General features: G+C 56.2%; 1 protein-coding gene across 4 annotated transcripts in view; it reads right to left on the reverse strand.

Annotated features, from left to right (window-relative positions):
- Positions 1 to 17,622, reverse strand: part of CAMK2A (calcium/calmodulin dependent protein kinase II alpha) — a 60,765-nt gene that overhangs the window by 19,028 nt on the left and 24,115 nt on the right. For all 4 annotated transcript variants that reach the window (XM_059698901.1, XM_059698899.1, XM_059698900.1 and 1 more), the window contains exons 4-13: positions 14,671 to 14,725; positions 13,848 to 13,913; positions 13,672 to 13,744; positions 10,666 to 10,768; positions 9,347 to 9,430; positions 9,118 to 9,212; positions 7,984 to 8,106; positions 7,569 to 7,652; positions 6,181 to 6,223; positions 3,669 to 3,709 (exon numbers count right to left, since the gene is read on the reverse strand). In XM_059698901.1, the coding sequence (XP_059554884.1) occupies positions 3,669 to 3,709; positions 6,181 to 6,223; positions 7,569 to 7,652; positions 7,984 to 8,106; positions 9,118 to 9,212; positions 9,347 to 9,430; positions 10,666 to 10,768; positions 13,672 to 13,744; positions 13,848 to 13,913; positions 14,671 to 14,725 (767 nt within the window). The remainder of the gene's footprint in view (positions 1 to 3,668; positions 3,710 to 6,180; positions 6,224 to 7,568; positions 7,653 to 7,983; positions 8,107 to 9,117; positions 9,213 to 9,346; positions 9,431 to 10,665; positions 10,769 to 13,671; positions 13,745 to 13,847; positions 13,914 to 14,670; positions 14,726 to 17,622) is intronic.

The raw sequence follows: 17,622 nt of genomic DNA on the forward strand, positions 1-17,622 counted from the left end.
CCCACAGCCTGGCCACTCTTCAAAGGTTTATCCTTCCCAAACCATTCACTTCTGAGGCCAGGAGGCTGCTCTCCTCCCTGCACTGCAGGGGGTGGGAGGGGGAGCTGAGGAGGGAATAGAGATGCCCTTAGGGTGGGTCCTCCAGGGAGAAGCACAATGTTCTGAGGGTCTAATTCTGGGCTGAGATCCTGTGCTCTCTCTCCAGGGCTTCTGCAGACATGGCAGGGGTGGCTCACTGGGCACAGCCCCTGCACCTGCTCCAGCTGGGCTGGACAGCATGACTTCCAAAGCCAGCAGCCTACAAACAGCCCTTCCTCTCCTCTCCTCCCCTCCCCTCTCCTCTCCTCTCCTCTCCTCTCCTCTCCTCTCCTCTCCTCTCCTCTCCTCTCCTCTCCTCTCCTCTCCTCTCCTCTCCTCTCCTCCCCTCCCCTCTCCTCTCCTCTCCTCTCCCTTCCTCTCCTCTCCTCCTAGAGTCAGCCTCACTCCTGGATGGAGCCAAGCCAGGCACAGTGTTTGTGGGAGGGCACAGGCCCTCTCAGCTTGGCTGACAGCAGAAACCTGAGGACTGGCCCGGGGGCCAGGAGGTTCCAGGCAGGACACGAGGAGGGAACACAGAGCAGAGACTGCATCAGATTCGGACGTACAGTGACAGGATGGGACATGGGAGAGAGAAGTCACAACGGCACGGATGGGACACCAACAGGGGCGGTGAGTGGACTAAGGGGTGGGAGCAGGCGGCCCCTCCTCATAGCAGTGGAGGCCTCGGGGTGGTTGGACGGGGGCATCGCTTCTTGATAATAGGAAGACTCAGTTTCCCTGAGTCACAAATGATGATACTAACAATGATCCCACACTGACCGGCACGTTAGCGTCTAATTTACAAGTCTTTCACCAAAAGTAGAGTCACATCTCTTAGAACCACCTGGAAGAAAGCATGGTTCTAAGGTTAGCAAGGATGATAGAAATGAGAAGTGTGGTCGAAATTAGCCTCAAAAGCCCTTAAAAGCCCTTACAGTACAGTATTGTGCCATGTCTCTAACTCCAGCTGGCCGGCTGGCCTCCAGCGGCAGGACCAATCCCTGCTTCTTCGGCAAAGCCCCGGGTGGAACCGGTGGTTTGTCTCTAGGATAGTGTTGTAGGAAGATTTCCTCACTTGGACTGAACGTGCGTCAGTGGAAGAAGCACAGGATGACCACCAGGCTCGCAAGCCACTGCCATCTTCCTTTGCACGGATGACAGAAGCGATGACCCAGGTCCCCAAGGGAGGGACAGCGGGGCCCAGAGTCAAACCCTTGGCTTCTTGAGTAGAGCCAGTTTCACTCATGGTGAAAACATGACTGGACCCCGGAGTGACACATGGCAGGCAGGGTGCCCCGAATCCTGGGCGAGGCTCCGGGAGACTTGTCTTCCAGCTGGACTTCCCCCTTGGCCAAGCCCCAGGAGGGGAAGGAGGCTGCACTACAGAGAGACGGTCGGGCCAGGAATAGCCTTTGAGCTTCTGTTCATCCACCCAGGCTGCCCTGAGAAGTCACTCAGGGTCTGTCTTAGCTGCCAGGAGGAGGGGCACTCTCCTCAGCTGCACCCACTGTGACTAGCGAGAGCCCCACCATGCCATGGCCTTGCCCTCCGGCAGGCTCCGCCTCCTGGCTTTGCCTGGGAAGAGCCAGACCAGAGCTTTGTCCCAAGACCCTGCCTGAGGGAGGCCTTGACCTCACAGCAGTGGCTCTGAGCTAGCCTTTGCCAGGGCCACACCACGAGCCAAGCAGACCCTCCCTCTGCTGCCGCCTCCTCCTCCACTGACCTGGGCCACCGCACGCCAGCACCTGTGGCCTCGGCCCCCTATCTCCCAAATACAATTTTCCCCAGGGAACCCCGTGCCCCAGTGTCTACCAACCAGGGCCAGTGAGAGCCCCAGCGGCTCCAAACCGGCCACCCCCACATTGTACATCCCCCCCATTTCCCTTTCAAATGGTGAGCCAAACAGCAGGTGAGCCAAAACTCAATTCTGAGTTCCGCTACGGGACTCGGGGTGCGTGCATGACAACCTTAGAAATGGTGCCGGCTTTAGGTCTGTGGATTACCAAATATCCTCTTGAGCAAACTCTGTTTTCAAGACAAATCTGAACCCGGAAGTCCAATAGATAAAACAGAAAAGATAATAACACGGCCGGCACCTCATGAACATGTGTGGCACGCCCTGTGCCGTGCTAAGCCCTCGACACACGTGATCTTGGCTCATCCTCACAAACAGCCCTGCGAGGTGGACACCCCTGTGACCCTCTCTGCTTGAACGAGGAAACACAGGCTCAGGGGACTCAAATAGCCAGCCAAGGTCTGCGGCTGCTAAGCCCGCCCAGGCTCTCTTAACCACGGTGCTGGCTGTAACATGGAGCCGTTCCGGCTGACGTGGGCATGGGAAGCCCAGAACCTTCTCTGCTTGCCGCTTCCAATCCCACCCCACCCCATCTGCTGCTGGAGGTGCTTCCCCAGAACCTTGGGGTTCCAAGGACTTCAGTTTGAAAACCACAGACTTCAACTGATAACCAAATACTTAGGTAACCCTCAAGCACCCAAGACGAGAGGGAGAGTGATTAGAAAGGGTTTTGTCGGTTTGTTTTGTTTGTTTGTTTGTTTGCTGGTATGTTTTTAAAGCTGAAATCCTGGCAATCATGGAGTCCATACCCTTCCACCTGCCCATTGTACCTATGGGAAAACTCAAGCCTGCAGAGGGCTAAGAGCAGAGGGGAGGCCGGAACGCTGGCCTCTGAGAGCCAGCCCAGATCCCTCCCATGTAACCATGACAGACCAAAGCCTGCGACCTGAGACTGTAAATGCCACTACAAATGAAGCCACAGAGCCACCAGCCTGCCTGGTGGCTGTGCTTGGACAACGTCCCACACCTTCCAGTGTCCTGGGCACAGCCCAGCCCTGGGGCCCTGGCCAGGCAGGGCTCTGGGCCCAGAGAAAGGCAGGGTCTCAAGAAAGGAGAACCCACAAGGCGAGCCAGTGGCAGGGAGAAGGGGGCTGCAGAGAGTGGGACCAGGCCCCAGAGAGCAGAGGGAGAAGAGAGAGGAGGGGAGCGGGGTCAGGGGTGTGTGGAAGTAGCTCGGGCTTCGGGACTGGGAGGGAGGACAGAGGGCAGGCCTGGGTCGGGGGAGGCGGGGATGCTTAGCATTGAACCGCAGGTCTTCAGGGGGAGAGGGCACCTCTGGACCCCAAAGTGGAGAGAAATTGCTGTCCATCCTCTTGGACTGCGATGTATTGGGTCAGGGATCCATTCCTGCCAGCCCACACTCGGGAAAAGGGAAGTTACTCCTCATGGTCATCTCTATCCATTCCTGGTACCCCCTGCTCACCAGTCCTCCAGCCCCAGAGAACCCCAGAAACCTCCTTCTGACATGCCCCTTTCCTTGTGCCCACTCCAACCCCAGGCCATCTGCATCTCCCACCCGCTTTCAACCCCCCCGTCCCCCGCTTCCTCCCCTGATCCTGGTGAGAGGTGGGCACTGAAGCCCAGGTCTCTGGGTCTGGGGGTGGCCCGGCGGCAGGAGAGACCGCATCTGCCCAGAACACCACCGGCAGGGCTGGGTCTTCGCCAGGCCTGAAAGCCGGGCCTTCCTGAAGGAAACGCTGCCAGAACAGGCCCTGGTGGCTCCCGGGGGGCTTACCTTCACACCATCGCTCTTCTTGTTTCCTCCACTCTTCCCTCCTATGGAGGAGAGAAAGTAGAGGGTTACCAACACCAGGCAGGGCACCAGGGCCCAGAGGGCAAGGAAGAGCAGCATCCACGGGCAGCCGGACGGCAGGGAGCCGGCTCAGCGATCTGGGAGACCTCCTCCTGCTTCTCCTCCCTCCTTGGAGCCTGGGACTGCCAGTGGCCCCCTAGGTGGGCCTGGGCTCCCACAGTTCTCAGCGATCGCAAGTGTGACCCCCCAGCCCCATGGGTTGAGGTTGAGGAAGGTATCCAGTGCGTCCCAGGACTGTGAGTTACTGTTTGAGCCCGGGGATTCCCTCTGGATCCCGGTCACCACCCGTGCTGGTGTGGCCAACCCGGAGGCCCGGCTGCCCGGCCGGGGCAGGATGCTCCCTCCCCAACCCAGCCGGCTCTAATTTTAGCCCCATGCTGCTGCAGAGGTCATGTGTCAGCCCTGCCTACTCACGCCGGACAGCTGCGAGCCGTGTTTTGCCAGTGACAAGAAGCAGATGCCCCCTTGTGGGGCCCACCGCTGCCAGAGCACCCATCCTGGCGGAGGCCTCCCCACCCTCAAACTCCAGAGCTCCAGGCTGGGGTTGGCTCTGCCCCCGGTAGCCAGGAAAAGCAGAGCAACAGATCTCAGGGCGGCTCCACCTCTGTCACTTCCCTTTCCCTCCCCCTCACCTCCTGGCCAGAGCCCAGGGAGAGGGAGGGCATCAGCCAGGAAGTGGCACGAGTGCCCAGCCTTGCCCAACCCGACAACCGGCTGCTCAGACCTCAAGCGAATGCTTTACGTTGAAGGAGATGGGGTGTCTATAAAGAGCTTACTTAGCACTGCGCTTGACCTCTGCGCAGTAGATGCTCAATAAATGGTGCCACCTGTGCGCCTCCTGGTGGCCTGCAGGGTGAGCCGGCCACAAGGGGCGTACAAGACGTTGCAGCCCCAGAGGCTTTGAAGGATGGGGCTCCTGGTCTGTCCAGCCTCCCAATCACCCTCACATTTCCAATGACCCCTACCTGGCTCTCGTCCAAAATTTACCCTCTTGTAAGCAAGTGGGTACCGCTGGATCCAAAGCCGAAAGGAATGGCTGTCCCTGCCCCACAGGCCTGTGGGCTGAACCAGGCTGCTCAGCGGGGCCGGGAGTGTTTGCCCCTCCAGCCTCCAGGGGGCCCTCGCAGCTCCAGCCACTATGGCAAGACTGTGGGGGTCTGTGAGGCCACATATTCTGATTTTCGAGAGAAGACAGAGATCTGGGCTTTTCTGGGAAATCTCCTGATGTTTAAATGCTGGGAACACTTTGCAAAAAATTTTTAAACACCCCTGCCCGCTTTCCCCTCAACCCCCAAGCACATCTAGAGATTGGAAGTAACCCCATGGGCACCATCTTTTAAGTTCTGGATTAGAGTTCTCTGGGGGCACTTCAGTTGTTAAAAAAAGACTCTGTCTGGGTGGCTCATGTTTCAGTTTGAGGAGCTGCAGGATCCTTGTCTGGGGAGAGAATGGGAAGGCAGTTCAGGCTGTGGCAAAAGCTCAGATCCGAAGTCCCAGGTTTTCCCACGCTGGGTCTCATTCTCCCAGCTCATGAAATGGGCAGGGGGACCCTCTCACGAGGCCTGGGCCGTAGCTGCCCAGAGTCGACCTCTTGCTGCGGAGCCAGCCACGTGACCACAGCAACCTTCTCAGGCTGGCTCCAGCCCCAGGCAGAGGGCCCCTCAGGTGAGCTTTGCCATATCTGCTCGGCTGCCCACTCAGCCTCCGGGCTCCCAGAGAGAAGCCTCTGGCAGCTCTGGTCCTAGAACTCTCCAGTGTGCCAGGGGGAGCTTCTTGTTAAACCCTGACACTAATCCCTTCCCCTTCTCTCTTCGGGGGCCACATGCCACAGGTCAGCGGGCACTCCCTGCCCTAACCAGCCTGGCTCTGGCCAAGGCCGAAGGCTCCTGCCCTGGCTACGGGCATTGCACTGAGGTTGGTCAAACCTGTGCTGATCACAGGCTCTGCCTCCCCCTAGCGATGCCACCGGGGCCTCCCACGTCCAGCCCCCTGAGCTTCAGTTTCCTCCTTCAGAAAGCAGGGATGGCGATGGCCCCCACTGCCTTGTCGTAAAGGCCATGGAGACTGCTCAGCACAGGGCTCTGTAACCACGGGGAGCAGGAATACTGCTCAGTCCCACCCGGACCTGGACCCACATTTGAGAGGCCTTCCCTCTGGCTGGCCCAGCCTGAGAACCCAGCACTCCTGTGAGGCAGGGGACACAGGCTGAACCGCTGACCCTTCCCTTCCTCGTGGGCCCGTAGCTTGCCAACCTCTGACCCTTCTCCGTTTCTGGGTGCAGGTTTGCATCACGTGAGCAAAGCCCCCAGTCACGGGGTCCCCTGCAGCCCCCGCTCTCCCAGGCCCCCGGGCCTGAGGGTACCCAGGTATCCGACATGGCAATGTTCCCACCTTCTGCAGGATGTGTTTGGGGCTTTGAGGTCCTACCACCTACCAGAGAAGTTCCTGGTGGCCAGCATCGTGGTGAGGATGGCTCCCTGCACAGGTGAGAGGAGAGGGTGTGGTGGGGAGAGAAGCCAGAGGTGAGTGGGGAGAAGAGAGGCAGAGAAATGGGTGATGAGTGGGGAAGGAGAGGCAGGTGCTCCACTCATACACAAAGCCAAAGCCGCTGCCCCTCATAAGTCCCCCATTCCACAGCCCAGGGACCAACCCCCACCTCCCTGGAGAAACCAGGGTGAACTCAACCTTAGCTGGCACCGCTCCAGGGACAGGGCCATTCTAGAAGCAGATATTAATAGGTCCCACCGGCCTGGCCAGAGCTGGTGGATGGGCCCGGGGACACCTGTCAGGGGGCTGCTAAAGGCCACGGAGGTGTCCTGCCTGAGCAAGGACAGTAGACCCTGCACCCCAGGGCCCCTCCTGTGTCCACCCTCCACCCGGGCACTCAGCACCCACTCTAGTATTAGTACATCCCTGGGCTTGAAACCCTGGAAGGTTAATGCAGAAAAGCCCTTCCTGTCAGCAAGCGGGCTGGGGGGCAGTGGCCCTTCTAGTCTGATGCGCTCTGACTTGGACACTCTCTGAGTCCGACAGCCCCTGGTTTTAAGAATCCCTGATTCTGACACTTTGAGACTTCTTCTGTGACAGCTCCCACTAGAGGCTGGGGGTGATACTCAGTTTTCCTGGCATCATGCTGGCCGCCACCCTTGGCCCAGGTCCCCATCCTGAGCCACCGTGCCAAGCTTGGGAGCAGTTGGTGAGAAGGTTCCCAATGAGCCGGGGCCTCAGTATCTGTCACTCAGCATGCTGATGGCTTCCCTCCTCCGACCAGATGGGGACCCCTCGGTCACTCTTCCTACCTGCTCATGGGGTCCCTGGCAAGGTCTAGGCCAGTTGTCATGGCCCCGAGAACACACAGGACCTGCTGAGAGGCTGCAGCTCGGGGCCCACCTGGGTCTCCATGGAATTTCCTTGGGGTCACGACCCCTACCCAAGTCTCTGGGCCATTCCTCACCAGTGGTTGGCAGCTGGGGCCTCACCCCCATCATGACTTAATGCCTGCTTCTCCTTTGGGGCCTCAGCTTATATGCTGCTTGCCCAGGCAGGCTTCCTGGGTCCTTCCTTGGTCCTTCTAGACCTGGCTCACGGCCCTGCTGTGTACACCCACAGCCTCGGGGCGTGCAAGCACAGCACTCACCACGGCCCCATCACGTCCCGGTTATGTGTCTGTCTCCACCGCTCACCGCCCTGCCCAGACAGCAGGTGTTCAATAAATGTTTGTTGGCTCAGTGAAGGAAAGAACGGTGAGTGGTTTCCTGGGCACTGTTCCTCCCAGGCCACGCTACTCCCACGTCGGGGGCATGGAGGGCGAGGGCCTGTTACCTTCAGCTTTCTCCTGGCGTTGAACTTCTTCAGGCAGTCCACGGTCTCCTGTCTGTGCATGCAGGAGGCCACGGTGGACCGGTGCTGGGGGGAGTGGGGAAGAGGTCTGTGAGTAGACGGCAGGCCTGCCCAAGGGCCCCTCGCAGGGTGTCTTATGGGTGTGGTTGGTGTCTTGGGGGAATAATTCTTTGTTCTAGGGGATGTTGTAAACATTCTGTCGTAGCATTTGGTGCACTAGACATTCAATGCCAATAGCACCCCGTCCTGATGCACTTTCTTTCCCCTGAGAACCACAGCAGGGTCAGCGTCTCTTGGATAAAGCCCTTCACCCCAGGGACAGGGACAGGACTCCGTGAAGGCCTTAACCCTGAGGTCTGGCGGGGTCCCGGGAAGGGTCTTGCTGAGGAAAGCTCACCGAGATCCAGGGGTGCTTGAGGGCCTCGGCGGCCGTGATGCGTTTGGACGGGTTGATGGTCAACATCTTATTGATGAGATCCTTGGCTTCTGGGGTGACGGTGTCCCATTCTGGTGATGGGAACTGAAAGGGGCAGAGGGGCCAGGTTTGCCCAGCCTACCCCAGGCCACCCCTGCGATCCCCCAGCCCCTGACTGGCAGGGGAGCAGGCAGGGGTCCTACTGCCCATCCACTTGGGCATCCATAACCAGGAGGAGTTGGGGCAGGGTGCCCTCACCCAGGAAAAATCAGAACTATGGGCATAGGAAAAGGGGCCTCCCTCTGCTAGTCTGAGGATGTGCCTTATCTGGAAAGCAGCAGGCCTGTGGTGATAGCCCAGACTTCAGGATCACCAGGCTGGGTTCAAGTCTGCTTCCTGGGCTGAGTGACCCTGGGCGAGTCATGTGACCTGGAGGTGTTGTGAGGATTAAGTATGTATAAAACACGGGGCTGATAGAAATCAGCCATGTAAGAAAGCAGTATAATTTGTAGTTAGAAGCTTAGACACAAGAGCCAGACTGCCTGAGTTCAAATCCCAGCTCTACCATTTCTTAGCTATAGGATCTGGGCAGTTATTGAACCTCTCAGTGCCTATACCATAGATTGGTGTGAGGACTAACTATAATAATATATAGAAAGCATTAGAAGAGTGCTATATAGGTGTCAGCTATCATTATTTGTGTGTATATAGATCTATCTATCTATCTATCTATCTATCTATCTATCTCTATAAATCTATACCTAGAGAGAGAAAGAGAACTTGGATCTAGGGCCTGCCCCCGCCCCCACCCCCACCCCCCAACCTCTTGCCTCACTTTGCTGCTGTTTCTGCCTTCTGGAGCCCCATGGGCTAGACCCCATCCCTTAGAGGCCCCCAGTCATTAGACACAGGCAGCTCATCGCCTGGCCTCAGTCAGCCCTCGAGCTCCGCCTGCCATTCACCCCCTGGCCCACAGCTAGAGGGTGGCAAGGAGACCTAGAAGGACTGGGAGGCCAGGAGGGGGGCATCCTCGGGTCCTGACCTCACTGGCCATTGGCTCTCACTGGAAGGGGCTCAGGGAATGGCAGGGAGGCTGGAGAGAAGAGTGACACTCACATCATAGGCGCCGGCTTTGATCTGCTGGTACAAGCGGTGCTGGTCCTCATCCCAGAACGGGGGATAGCCCACGAGCAGGATGTACAGGATGACTCCTGGGGAGAGCGCCAGGAGGAACTTCAGCCCCTTGTGAGGAGAAGCAATGGGGAGGGGAGTGATGGGAAAGAGGAGAGCGGGCACCAGAGGTGCCAGTGACCAGGGGGATAGAGGGGCCTTTGGAAGGACTCACCGCAGGCCCACAGGTCCACGGGCTTCCCGTACGGGTCCTTCCGCAGCACTTCTGGAGAGAGGTATCCAGGTGTCCCGGCAAACCCTGCTCCCCAGGCACACAGACAGGCAGACACACACAGAGGGTGGCACATAAGTGAACCAAGGCAAGGTCCTGCTGGAGGAGGGATGAGGGCTGCCCTGGAGATGGCAACAGCACCTCCTGCCCTCAGATGGGGCCAGCAACGCCTCTAGACCAGGGGGGACAAGTACAAAGGACACTGGGCACCGCCCCCGCTCCAGAGCCTAGGGCAGAAGTCACTGATCAACCCCAGAGCCCTTCCCATGGGCTCCTGACTCAGCTCCATGAACTTCTAGCACATCCTCCCAGCAGCCACTACCAATCAATTGCTGGTGGCACTCAAGATAAAATGTCCTTGCCAGTCGGCCCCACGCTGAGCTGGGGCCCACTTCTACCCTTTGAGGAGCTGGTCCTGGGATGGCAGGAGGCTGTCCCTCACTCTGCCTTTACCCTCAGTCCCTTGGGTAGGTCTCTTTTCTAGGCTTCATTTTCCTCATCTGTCAAATGAGGGCTTAGGGGTTCCTATTTTAAATACCTTCCAGCATTGTTGCGAGGATCGATTGAAATAATGGACAAGTAATCATAAGAATGGTTCCTATTTATTGAGTGGTGTGCTAAGCAGGGCTGAGCACTTTCTATGCCTGATCACATTTAACCCTCACCCAACCCTGAGGAACATTCTATTATTGTCCCCATTTTCCAGATGAGAAAACAGGCTAGGAGAGGTGCAAGGAGGCCCAATCACACACCCCATATGTAGCAGAAGCGGAACTGGAACCCGGAGCTCTGGCTCTTAACCACTAGGCAATATGGCCCACTAAAAAGGGTCCCCGGATAGCGGGAAAGACTCAGTTATGCCCAAATCTCAGAGCATGCTGGATCGTCTGAGCTTAAAACCTTGCTCTGCCCCTTGTAATCTCCTTTGACCTTTTCCAGGTTTTGTAGCCTCTGTTCCTCATCTGTAACGTCAGGATAATAATCTCCAGCACTCAGGATGTGGGGGAAACCCCTGGAAGCCTCTAGCCAACAGTGTAGGTATTTATGCATGTGAAGAAGCTGTGTTCTGTTTGGTTGGTAACCATGTCCCTGCGCCTAGCCCTACCCACTGACCCAGAGGCTGGGTGGGGAGGGACCTCTAACTCTGCTACCTGAGCTCTGGCTGGTCCAACACCATCTCCAACCTGCCCCTGTTCAGGAGGAGGTTCCTAGAGGCCAACATAACACAAGGCTGACCCCCAACACCCCCTGCCCCCACTCACCGAACCATGCCTGCTGCTCCCCCTCCACCTCTATGGCCAGGCCAAAGTCTGCCAGTTTCACCGCAGCGCCCTTGAGCTTGGAGGCCAGCAGCAGGTTCTCCGGCTTCCCAGGACCAGAGAGAAGAGGGGACGGTGGGGAAGAAAGGGCCAGAGTACAGTGAGCAGGTTCAGGACCTCATCTCCAGGGGCCTAGGCTTACAGGTGGAGCAGCTGGATAATCCAGAGGCACGCTGCCCCCACCTCCAGCTCCAACCCCAGGACCCTGAATTTAGTCCCCAGAGAGAGGGCTACCCCACTGCAAGTCTGCAACAGTAAGAACCTTCCTCCACCAGCCATCCATCCCCTCCTTCCCTTCCCCTCAGGGTCTGGACCTGGGGCTGAGGGGAGGGCGGGAGGTGCGGGGAGGGGACAGCTACCACCACAATAAGAAAAAAGAAGCAACATCTACTGTGTTCCTACAATGTGCCAGCCACTAGGTGAAGGGCTTTGCACACATAACCTCATTTGTCATCTCAACAACTCTTTGGGATAGGCATAATTATTCCTATTCTTATAGCCCTGAAATAGTCATGCTAGTTGTCACCTCAGGGCCTTTGCACTTCCTGTTCCCCCTGCCTAATTTGTTCTCCCTCTGAGCTTCACAGGGCTGGCCTCTTCTCTTCATCTGGCTCTCACCTTCATGCCACCCCTTCCAGGAAGCCCTCCATGACTACTCTATGAAGAGCCCCCAGGTATCTTCTATCTTAGCTTCTTGTTACCTTCATAGATCTCATTGTGATTTGTACTGTTTTCCCCCCATCTGTCTATGTGCTTGTACATTATCTGTCGCCCTGTAGTATGCGAATTATCTGTTTTGTCCACCACAGCATCGCCAGCACCTAAGACAGGCCTGCACATATCAGGTACTTAGTAAGCATTTGTCGTAGAAAGAGGAGGAAACTGAGGCTCAGAGAGGTAAAGTGACTTGACAAAGATCACAGAGCTGATAAAAGACAGCTCCAGAATCACGGCACAGTCTGGCTCCCAAGCCAGGCTCTTAACCACTCTAAGCTGAGAGACAGGGGTGGGGAACGGAGGTCATGGGGGCCTCAGACAGGCCTCCTGGCCTCTGGGGTGTTGAGGCTGCTGTCTCCTGCTGGGTCTAGAAGAAAGGAAATCGCCCTAGTTAGGACGGAGAGGAGTTAAGAGCGTGGACTTTCCAGTTAGATAGCCCTAGCTTCTGATCCCAGCTGTGGAATTTGGATAAATTATTTCACCTCTCTAAGCTTTACTTGCCTCCCAGAACATGGGGATAGTGCCTATCATTGGGTGGCAGACGAGTTAATTTCAATCATCCACGTAAAGTACTTCACAGTGGCAACAGCAAGTGCCTGATAAGCATCAGTACTCATTTCCTGCATGGGAAGGGGCTGGGGCTCCAAGTCTCTGGGGACAGCTGGCTTCCTCTGACCCCTTCTCCACTTGGATTTCCAAGAGGGTCCCAGAGCTGACCTTTCACTGCCCACAGCTAGATGGGCCACAAACAAATATAGCTCATTACGGCCCCTTTTGTCCTCTGGGGACTGTGTTCCCAACATGTCCTGGGTCTCAGTAGCCGTCCTGCCCTGATTTGATGAATGTGCCACTAATTATTCCATCCAGAGTGGCCTAAATTTATGCTGCCTCTCCCCCCACCTCCTCCCGTGCAGGGGCTGCAGCTATAATGGGAACAGGCCTTCGGGGAGAGCCACCCGGCCGTCTGGCCAGAGACCTTCCTGCCTATGAGTCTAGACTGAGCCGTGGGGAGCTCACCTGCGTTCAGGTGAGGAGCCATGGGCTACTCATGGCAGTCAGAGGTGGGCAGGGGTTCTGCTCAGAGCATTTCAGCCCAAAGAGGAACCTGGCCTGACTAGAGGGTGCCCAGGGTGAGAAGGGCCTAGAAGTCCTATCCCGAGTGGGAGGACAGCCTGCGGTGACTCAGGAGCTACCACAACGCCACCCAAGTGCCTCCAGGGCTGCTCTGAGCTGGAGGCTTGATCTGTGTGGCCCCAGAGGGTAGAACTGGGGAAACCCCCATAGCAGGGAGGAATGAAGGAGCATTTCCCAACGGTACAGGGGCTACCCAGTAAGAAGTGACTTTGTAGTCACTGGAGACCAAAAAGCGGATGTCTGATGGATATCCAGAAGTTTGATGGTCGCCTAGAAGGGGCTACTGCAGAAGCAGGAGCTGGATTGAGTGGTTTTTGGCCTCAGACCACCCAGGGCCTGGGATCTAAGGCCAGGGTTCCAGTCTTAGCTCAGACACGACTGAACTGCATGTTCTCAGGCAAAGCCCTGGGACTCTTTAGGCCTAGTTTCCTGCTCTGCACAAAAGGAGTGATGTTATGAGCTACCAGCTGCTGAGGCCATGAGGCCCAGCAGAGGAGAGCTGTGAGGTCTGTGCTGACCCAGCAAGACCGTGCGCTGATGCCACCCCAGGACTCCGCATCTGCTTGTCCTGCCCATCTCCTTCTTCAGGTGGGGAGAGAGAGGGCCTGAGGGCCTCAACACCTGTTTTCATTCTCCTCCCCGCCCCCCGACCCCGCTGCCCCCCGCTGCCAGAGACCTGGAAAGAGTAACCGCATCTGTGTACCAGGCACTGTGCTGTCTCCTTTGACATTCTCGCCAACCTGTGCAGAGGTTGCTATGGCAACACCCACTATAAAGAAGCTGACACTGCGAAGCTAGAAAGTGGCCTAGCTGGGATTTGGACCAGGCCATCGCCACGCTTGGCATTCTAGCCGTGTCTCACCTGCTTGGCACAAAGCACGCGGGGCTGGGAGCCGGGAGGCCTGGGTCCCGAGCCCAGTGCTCCACCTCCCTAAGCCCAGCTTCCTTATCTGAACAGTGAGGGGAATATTCTCCCTCCAGCCCAACAAGGGGAAATTAAAGGGAACCTGACACCACCGGTGGCTCTGCAGGTGGAGGGAAGGACAGGGGGTGGAGGAGCAGTCCCTGGGGAGCTGCACCCTCGGGCTGGGGGCTCACCTTCAGGTCCCGGTGCACCACCCCCATCTGGTGGCAGTGCAGCACGGCCTCCAGGATCTGCTGGATACAGTGACTGGGGAGAGAAAGGCAGGCGTCACCACGTGAAGACGCCCCCCCCCCCCCCCCCCGGGAAGCTGGCAGGCGAGATGCCCTGCCAGGCCACATGGGGAACTCACCTGGCATCAGCCTCGCTGTAATACTCCCGGGCCACGATGTCCTCAAACAGCTCCCCGCCGGTGACCCTGGGGACACAGGCACCGTCACCCTCCCACAGAGGCCCCAGGTGCCGCCTCTGCTGGAAGGGTCTCCAGGGAGCTAAGGGCGGGGCCTGGGGACTTCAGAACCTCAGCCCCAGAGGGAGGGACTCACAGGGATGTCCCCTGCTGCAACCCCCTTCCTGGCTTCCAGCCCACCCTCCCACTAACTTCCCTCCCTCCCACTCCTGGCTCTTCCCCGACCAAGCCCAGGTGGGAGCTAGGGTGGGGCCCTCAGAACACATCACTAGGATTCATTCGGTTCCTAGAAGCCCAAGGGCCCGGTCTTGGTTTTGTTGTTCAATAGACTTTATTTTTAGAGTAGAGTTAGGTTCCCAGCAAAGCTGAGAGGAAGGCGCTGTGCCTGCCACATGCACAGTCTCCTCCATTATCAACATCTCAAGGGCTGTTGGGGTTTTTTACAAATGAGACCAGTGTCATCACAGAGCCGCTGCCAGCCCAGGAACCACCAGGCCTCTCATTTAATTATGGTTTTTCACTCAATCGACTGGCATTCAAAACTTTAACATTATTCCAAAAGGGAACTTTCTATCGCCGGTAGCCACAAATACAGACAAAGCTAATGTGCTGGCGTTTCAGGATCACCAACTTGCAGCCACTTCTAGGAAAGTCTATCAGGAGAGGGAGTTCAGCCCAGTCTGGGGGCATTTGAGACCCAGAGAAGTCCTCCCTGCTCGGGCCGCCCTGATGTGCCCTGTACATCCCAGGATGGGCGCAAACTCACAGGTCGAAGATCAGGTAATGGTGCCCCTCCTCGGAGATGCTGTCATGGAGCCGGACTGCGGGAGGAGCCAAGGCAGCCGGTTACAGGAGAGCACACTGCTCCCTACCCCTGCCCCCCCCATCCCTCCCGCAGCAACACTGCTATTTCTCAGTCACCCACTGAGCACAATGAGGTACGAGGTGCTTTGACAGATGCAGGTGAACAGGGGCTCCCTCACTTCAGGCACTGCCAAGAGGGCCTGGGCTTAAAGACAACAGACCGCCCCCCCCCTTTTTTTAATATAATATATTTTGATTGATTTCGGAGAGGAAGGGAGAGAGATATAGAAACATCAATAATGAGAGAGAATCATTGACTGGCTGCCTCCTGCACCCCAAACGGAGGATCAAGCCCACAACCCTGCATGTGCCCTGACTGGGAATTGAATCGTGACCTCCTGGTTCATAGGTCGACACACTCAACTCCTGAGCCACACTGGCTGGGCCAGACCCCTTTTTGGGTCAAAGTTTGGTTTCCTCCACGCCCCACCTCTCCATTTCCTTTCTGGGCAGACAAGCATCATGGAATGATCCTGTAGCTCCAACCTCTGCCACTTGCTGGCTGTGTGCCTTTGGGCAAGTTGCTACACCTTTCTGAGCTTCTCGTTCCTTGCCTGGACAATGAGAATGAGACTCTTGGACTTGGAAGCGTACAGTCGGTGCTCACTCAGTGCTGGCCCTGGCCAAGTGAATATCCCCAATCTGCTTCCAGGTCTGAGGAGATGATAGAGTATGTGGAGGCGGCAGTGACAGCAGTCCCCGAGTTCTGGCATGCTGAAAAACTGTCCTCCCTTCATACCTCATTTACCAAGAACAGAGCCAGGCTCCCAGGAGCCCAGAGCTCCTGAAAATAACCCCTGAGCTTCTGAAACAAGGTGCCCGAAGCCTGGGGCTGACTCGGGGACCTGCACCCTGCCAGCCAAGTGCAGGTTCTCCCCAGACAGGCTCACACCCTCCCCTGCGCCACAACCTAGAAATGTGCGCCGAGCGGGTGCAGGCCGGAGGATTATGATGGATCGCACGATGGGAAATTACCCAGCTGTGAAGATCACGCGGTGGTTATCTATTCACTCGTTCGGAATCAGCTCTCAATTATGTTGTTTGGTGAAAAGCAAAATGCAAAGCTGTGTGCGTTGTCCTTTTCTCAAGGATACATTTAAGCTTGTATATGTCATACGTCTCCCTGGAGGAGATGGAGATGTGGGCATTGGGGTGCCTTGGGGAGGGGAATTGGAGGAACAAGGGTCATGGATAGGTGAGACTTACTGTTCACTGTGAACCCTAATGCCATTGGATTTTTGCCATGTGCATGGATTTCCGACTCAATACTGAATCCCCTAAATTCTTTATGGCTCTCATATCTGCACATAAAAGTTTGGAGAAACAGGCATCAAATACCCCAGACTGGGTGCCTACTCCGGGGAAGGGGGAGATGGGGACCAGAGATGGAGGAGGAGGGAAGGGACACAAGATTAAATTTTAAAAATGTTTAATTCTTAAATGATGATATATGTTTATAAATAATGCCTGAAAGATGTTTTAAATCTATTTCAAAGCAAAGCTAAAAAGCAGGTTGCCTCCGAGGACATATAATATAATCCTGTTTTGATTTTTTAATCAACATTTTATTATAAAAAATTTAAATGTATAGTCAAGTGGACACCCATGTGCCCACCACCTGGGTTCTACCATTAATGTTTCCTTATACTTGCCAAACTACATTTATATCCCTTCCTCCATCCATTCACTGATTTTAATTTTTGAATGCACGTCAAAGCAAACGCAGGCTTCATTTTTAGAAGGTAGATGTGTTTTGAACTAAGCATTGTGCATTTTTTGTGTGCAGACTGTAGCAACCCTGCACAGGGGCTCTGCCCGGCCCTCCACGGTAAGACGGTGCAGCCACCTGCCGCTGCTGGGAAGGCGGCCTGCTCACAGCACACAGCTGCCTTTCCTTTCTGGAGACCTGCCCACTGCTGAGGGAGCCACCTTGCCCAGCAGGTGACCTGCAGCTTCCAGCCAATGACTGAGGAACGTGAGGAGGCAAGGTCGCTGCAAAGGTCCAGTCTCCTGGCCTTAAGGAGGGACAACTCCAAGATGGAACTTATGCTCCAGAGGCCCCCCCACTGCACCCCTCACCTGGGATTAAGTCAGTTAGACTTGACCTCAGGCCATTCCTTCCCCTTCTCCTTCCTGCTCCCCCATCCCCATCCCTTACAGGTCTCCGCTGGGAGTACAAGTACCTAAATCCCTGCCTCGGGCTAAGCTTCAAGGAAACCCGACCCAAGGAGAGATGTATAGGTGTCCTTGAGAGGTACAGGCATTAGCTATCATATGGAAGCATAATCATACAGTCTTAGCCCTAGATGCTGAGGTTATAGGAGATACTTTTAAAATTATTTGTCTTCTCACTTATGGACAATAAACTTGCATTGTTAGTGTATCAAGGCCAAGGGTGGGAAAAGACAATTTTCACCCTGGCCAGTGTGCTCAGTGGTTAGAGCGTCAGCTCGCACACCAAAGGGTTTCCGGTTCGATTCCCAGTCAAGGGCATGTACCTAAGTTGCGGGTTCCATCCCTGGCCCCATCAAGGCGAGAGACAACCAATTGATGTGCCTCTCTCACATCAATGTTTCTCTTTCTCTCTCTCCCCCCCCCCTCCCACCCCTCCTCTCCACTCTCTCTAAAAATCAATGGAAAAAATATCCTCAGGTGAGGATTCACAACCAAAAAAAAGACCCTTTTCTCTCCCACCTTCCTCTGGGTAGACCAGAATCACCTGGGAATCTTTTTAATCCCAGGTGATTCTAATGTGCAGCCAAGGTTGAGAACCACTGGGTAGACTCTCGGCGATAGACTCCTTCCTACCTCCTCTGCTCCAGCAGGTGGGAGAGGTTTTGACTTCCCTTTCCTG

Source organism: Myotis daubentonii, chromosome 5 (genome assembly GCF_963259705.1).
Source record: "Myotis daubentonii chromosome 5, mMyoDau2.1, whole genome shotgun sequence".
NCBI lineage: Eukaryota > Metazoa > Chordata > Mammalia > Chiroptera > Vespertilionidae > Myotis > Myotis daubentonii.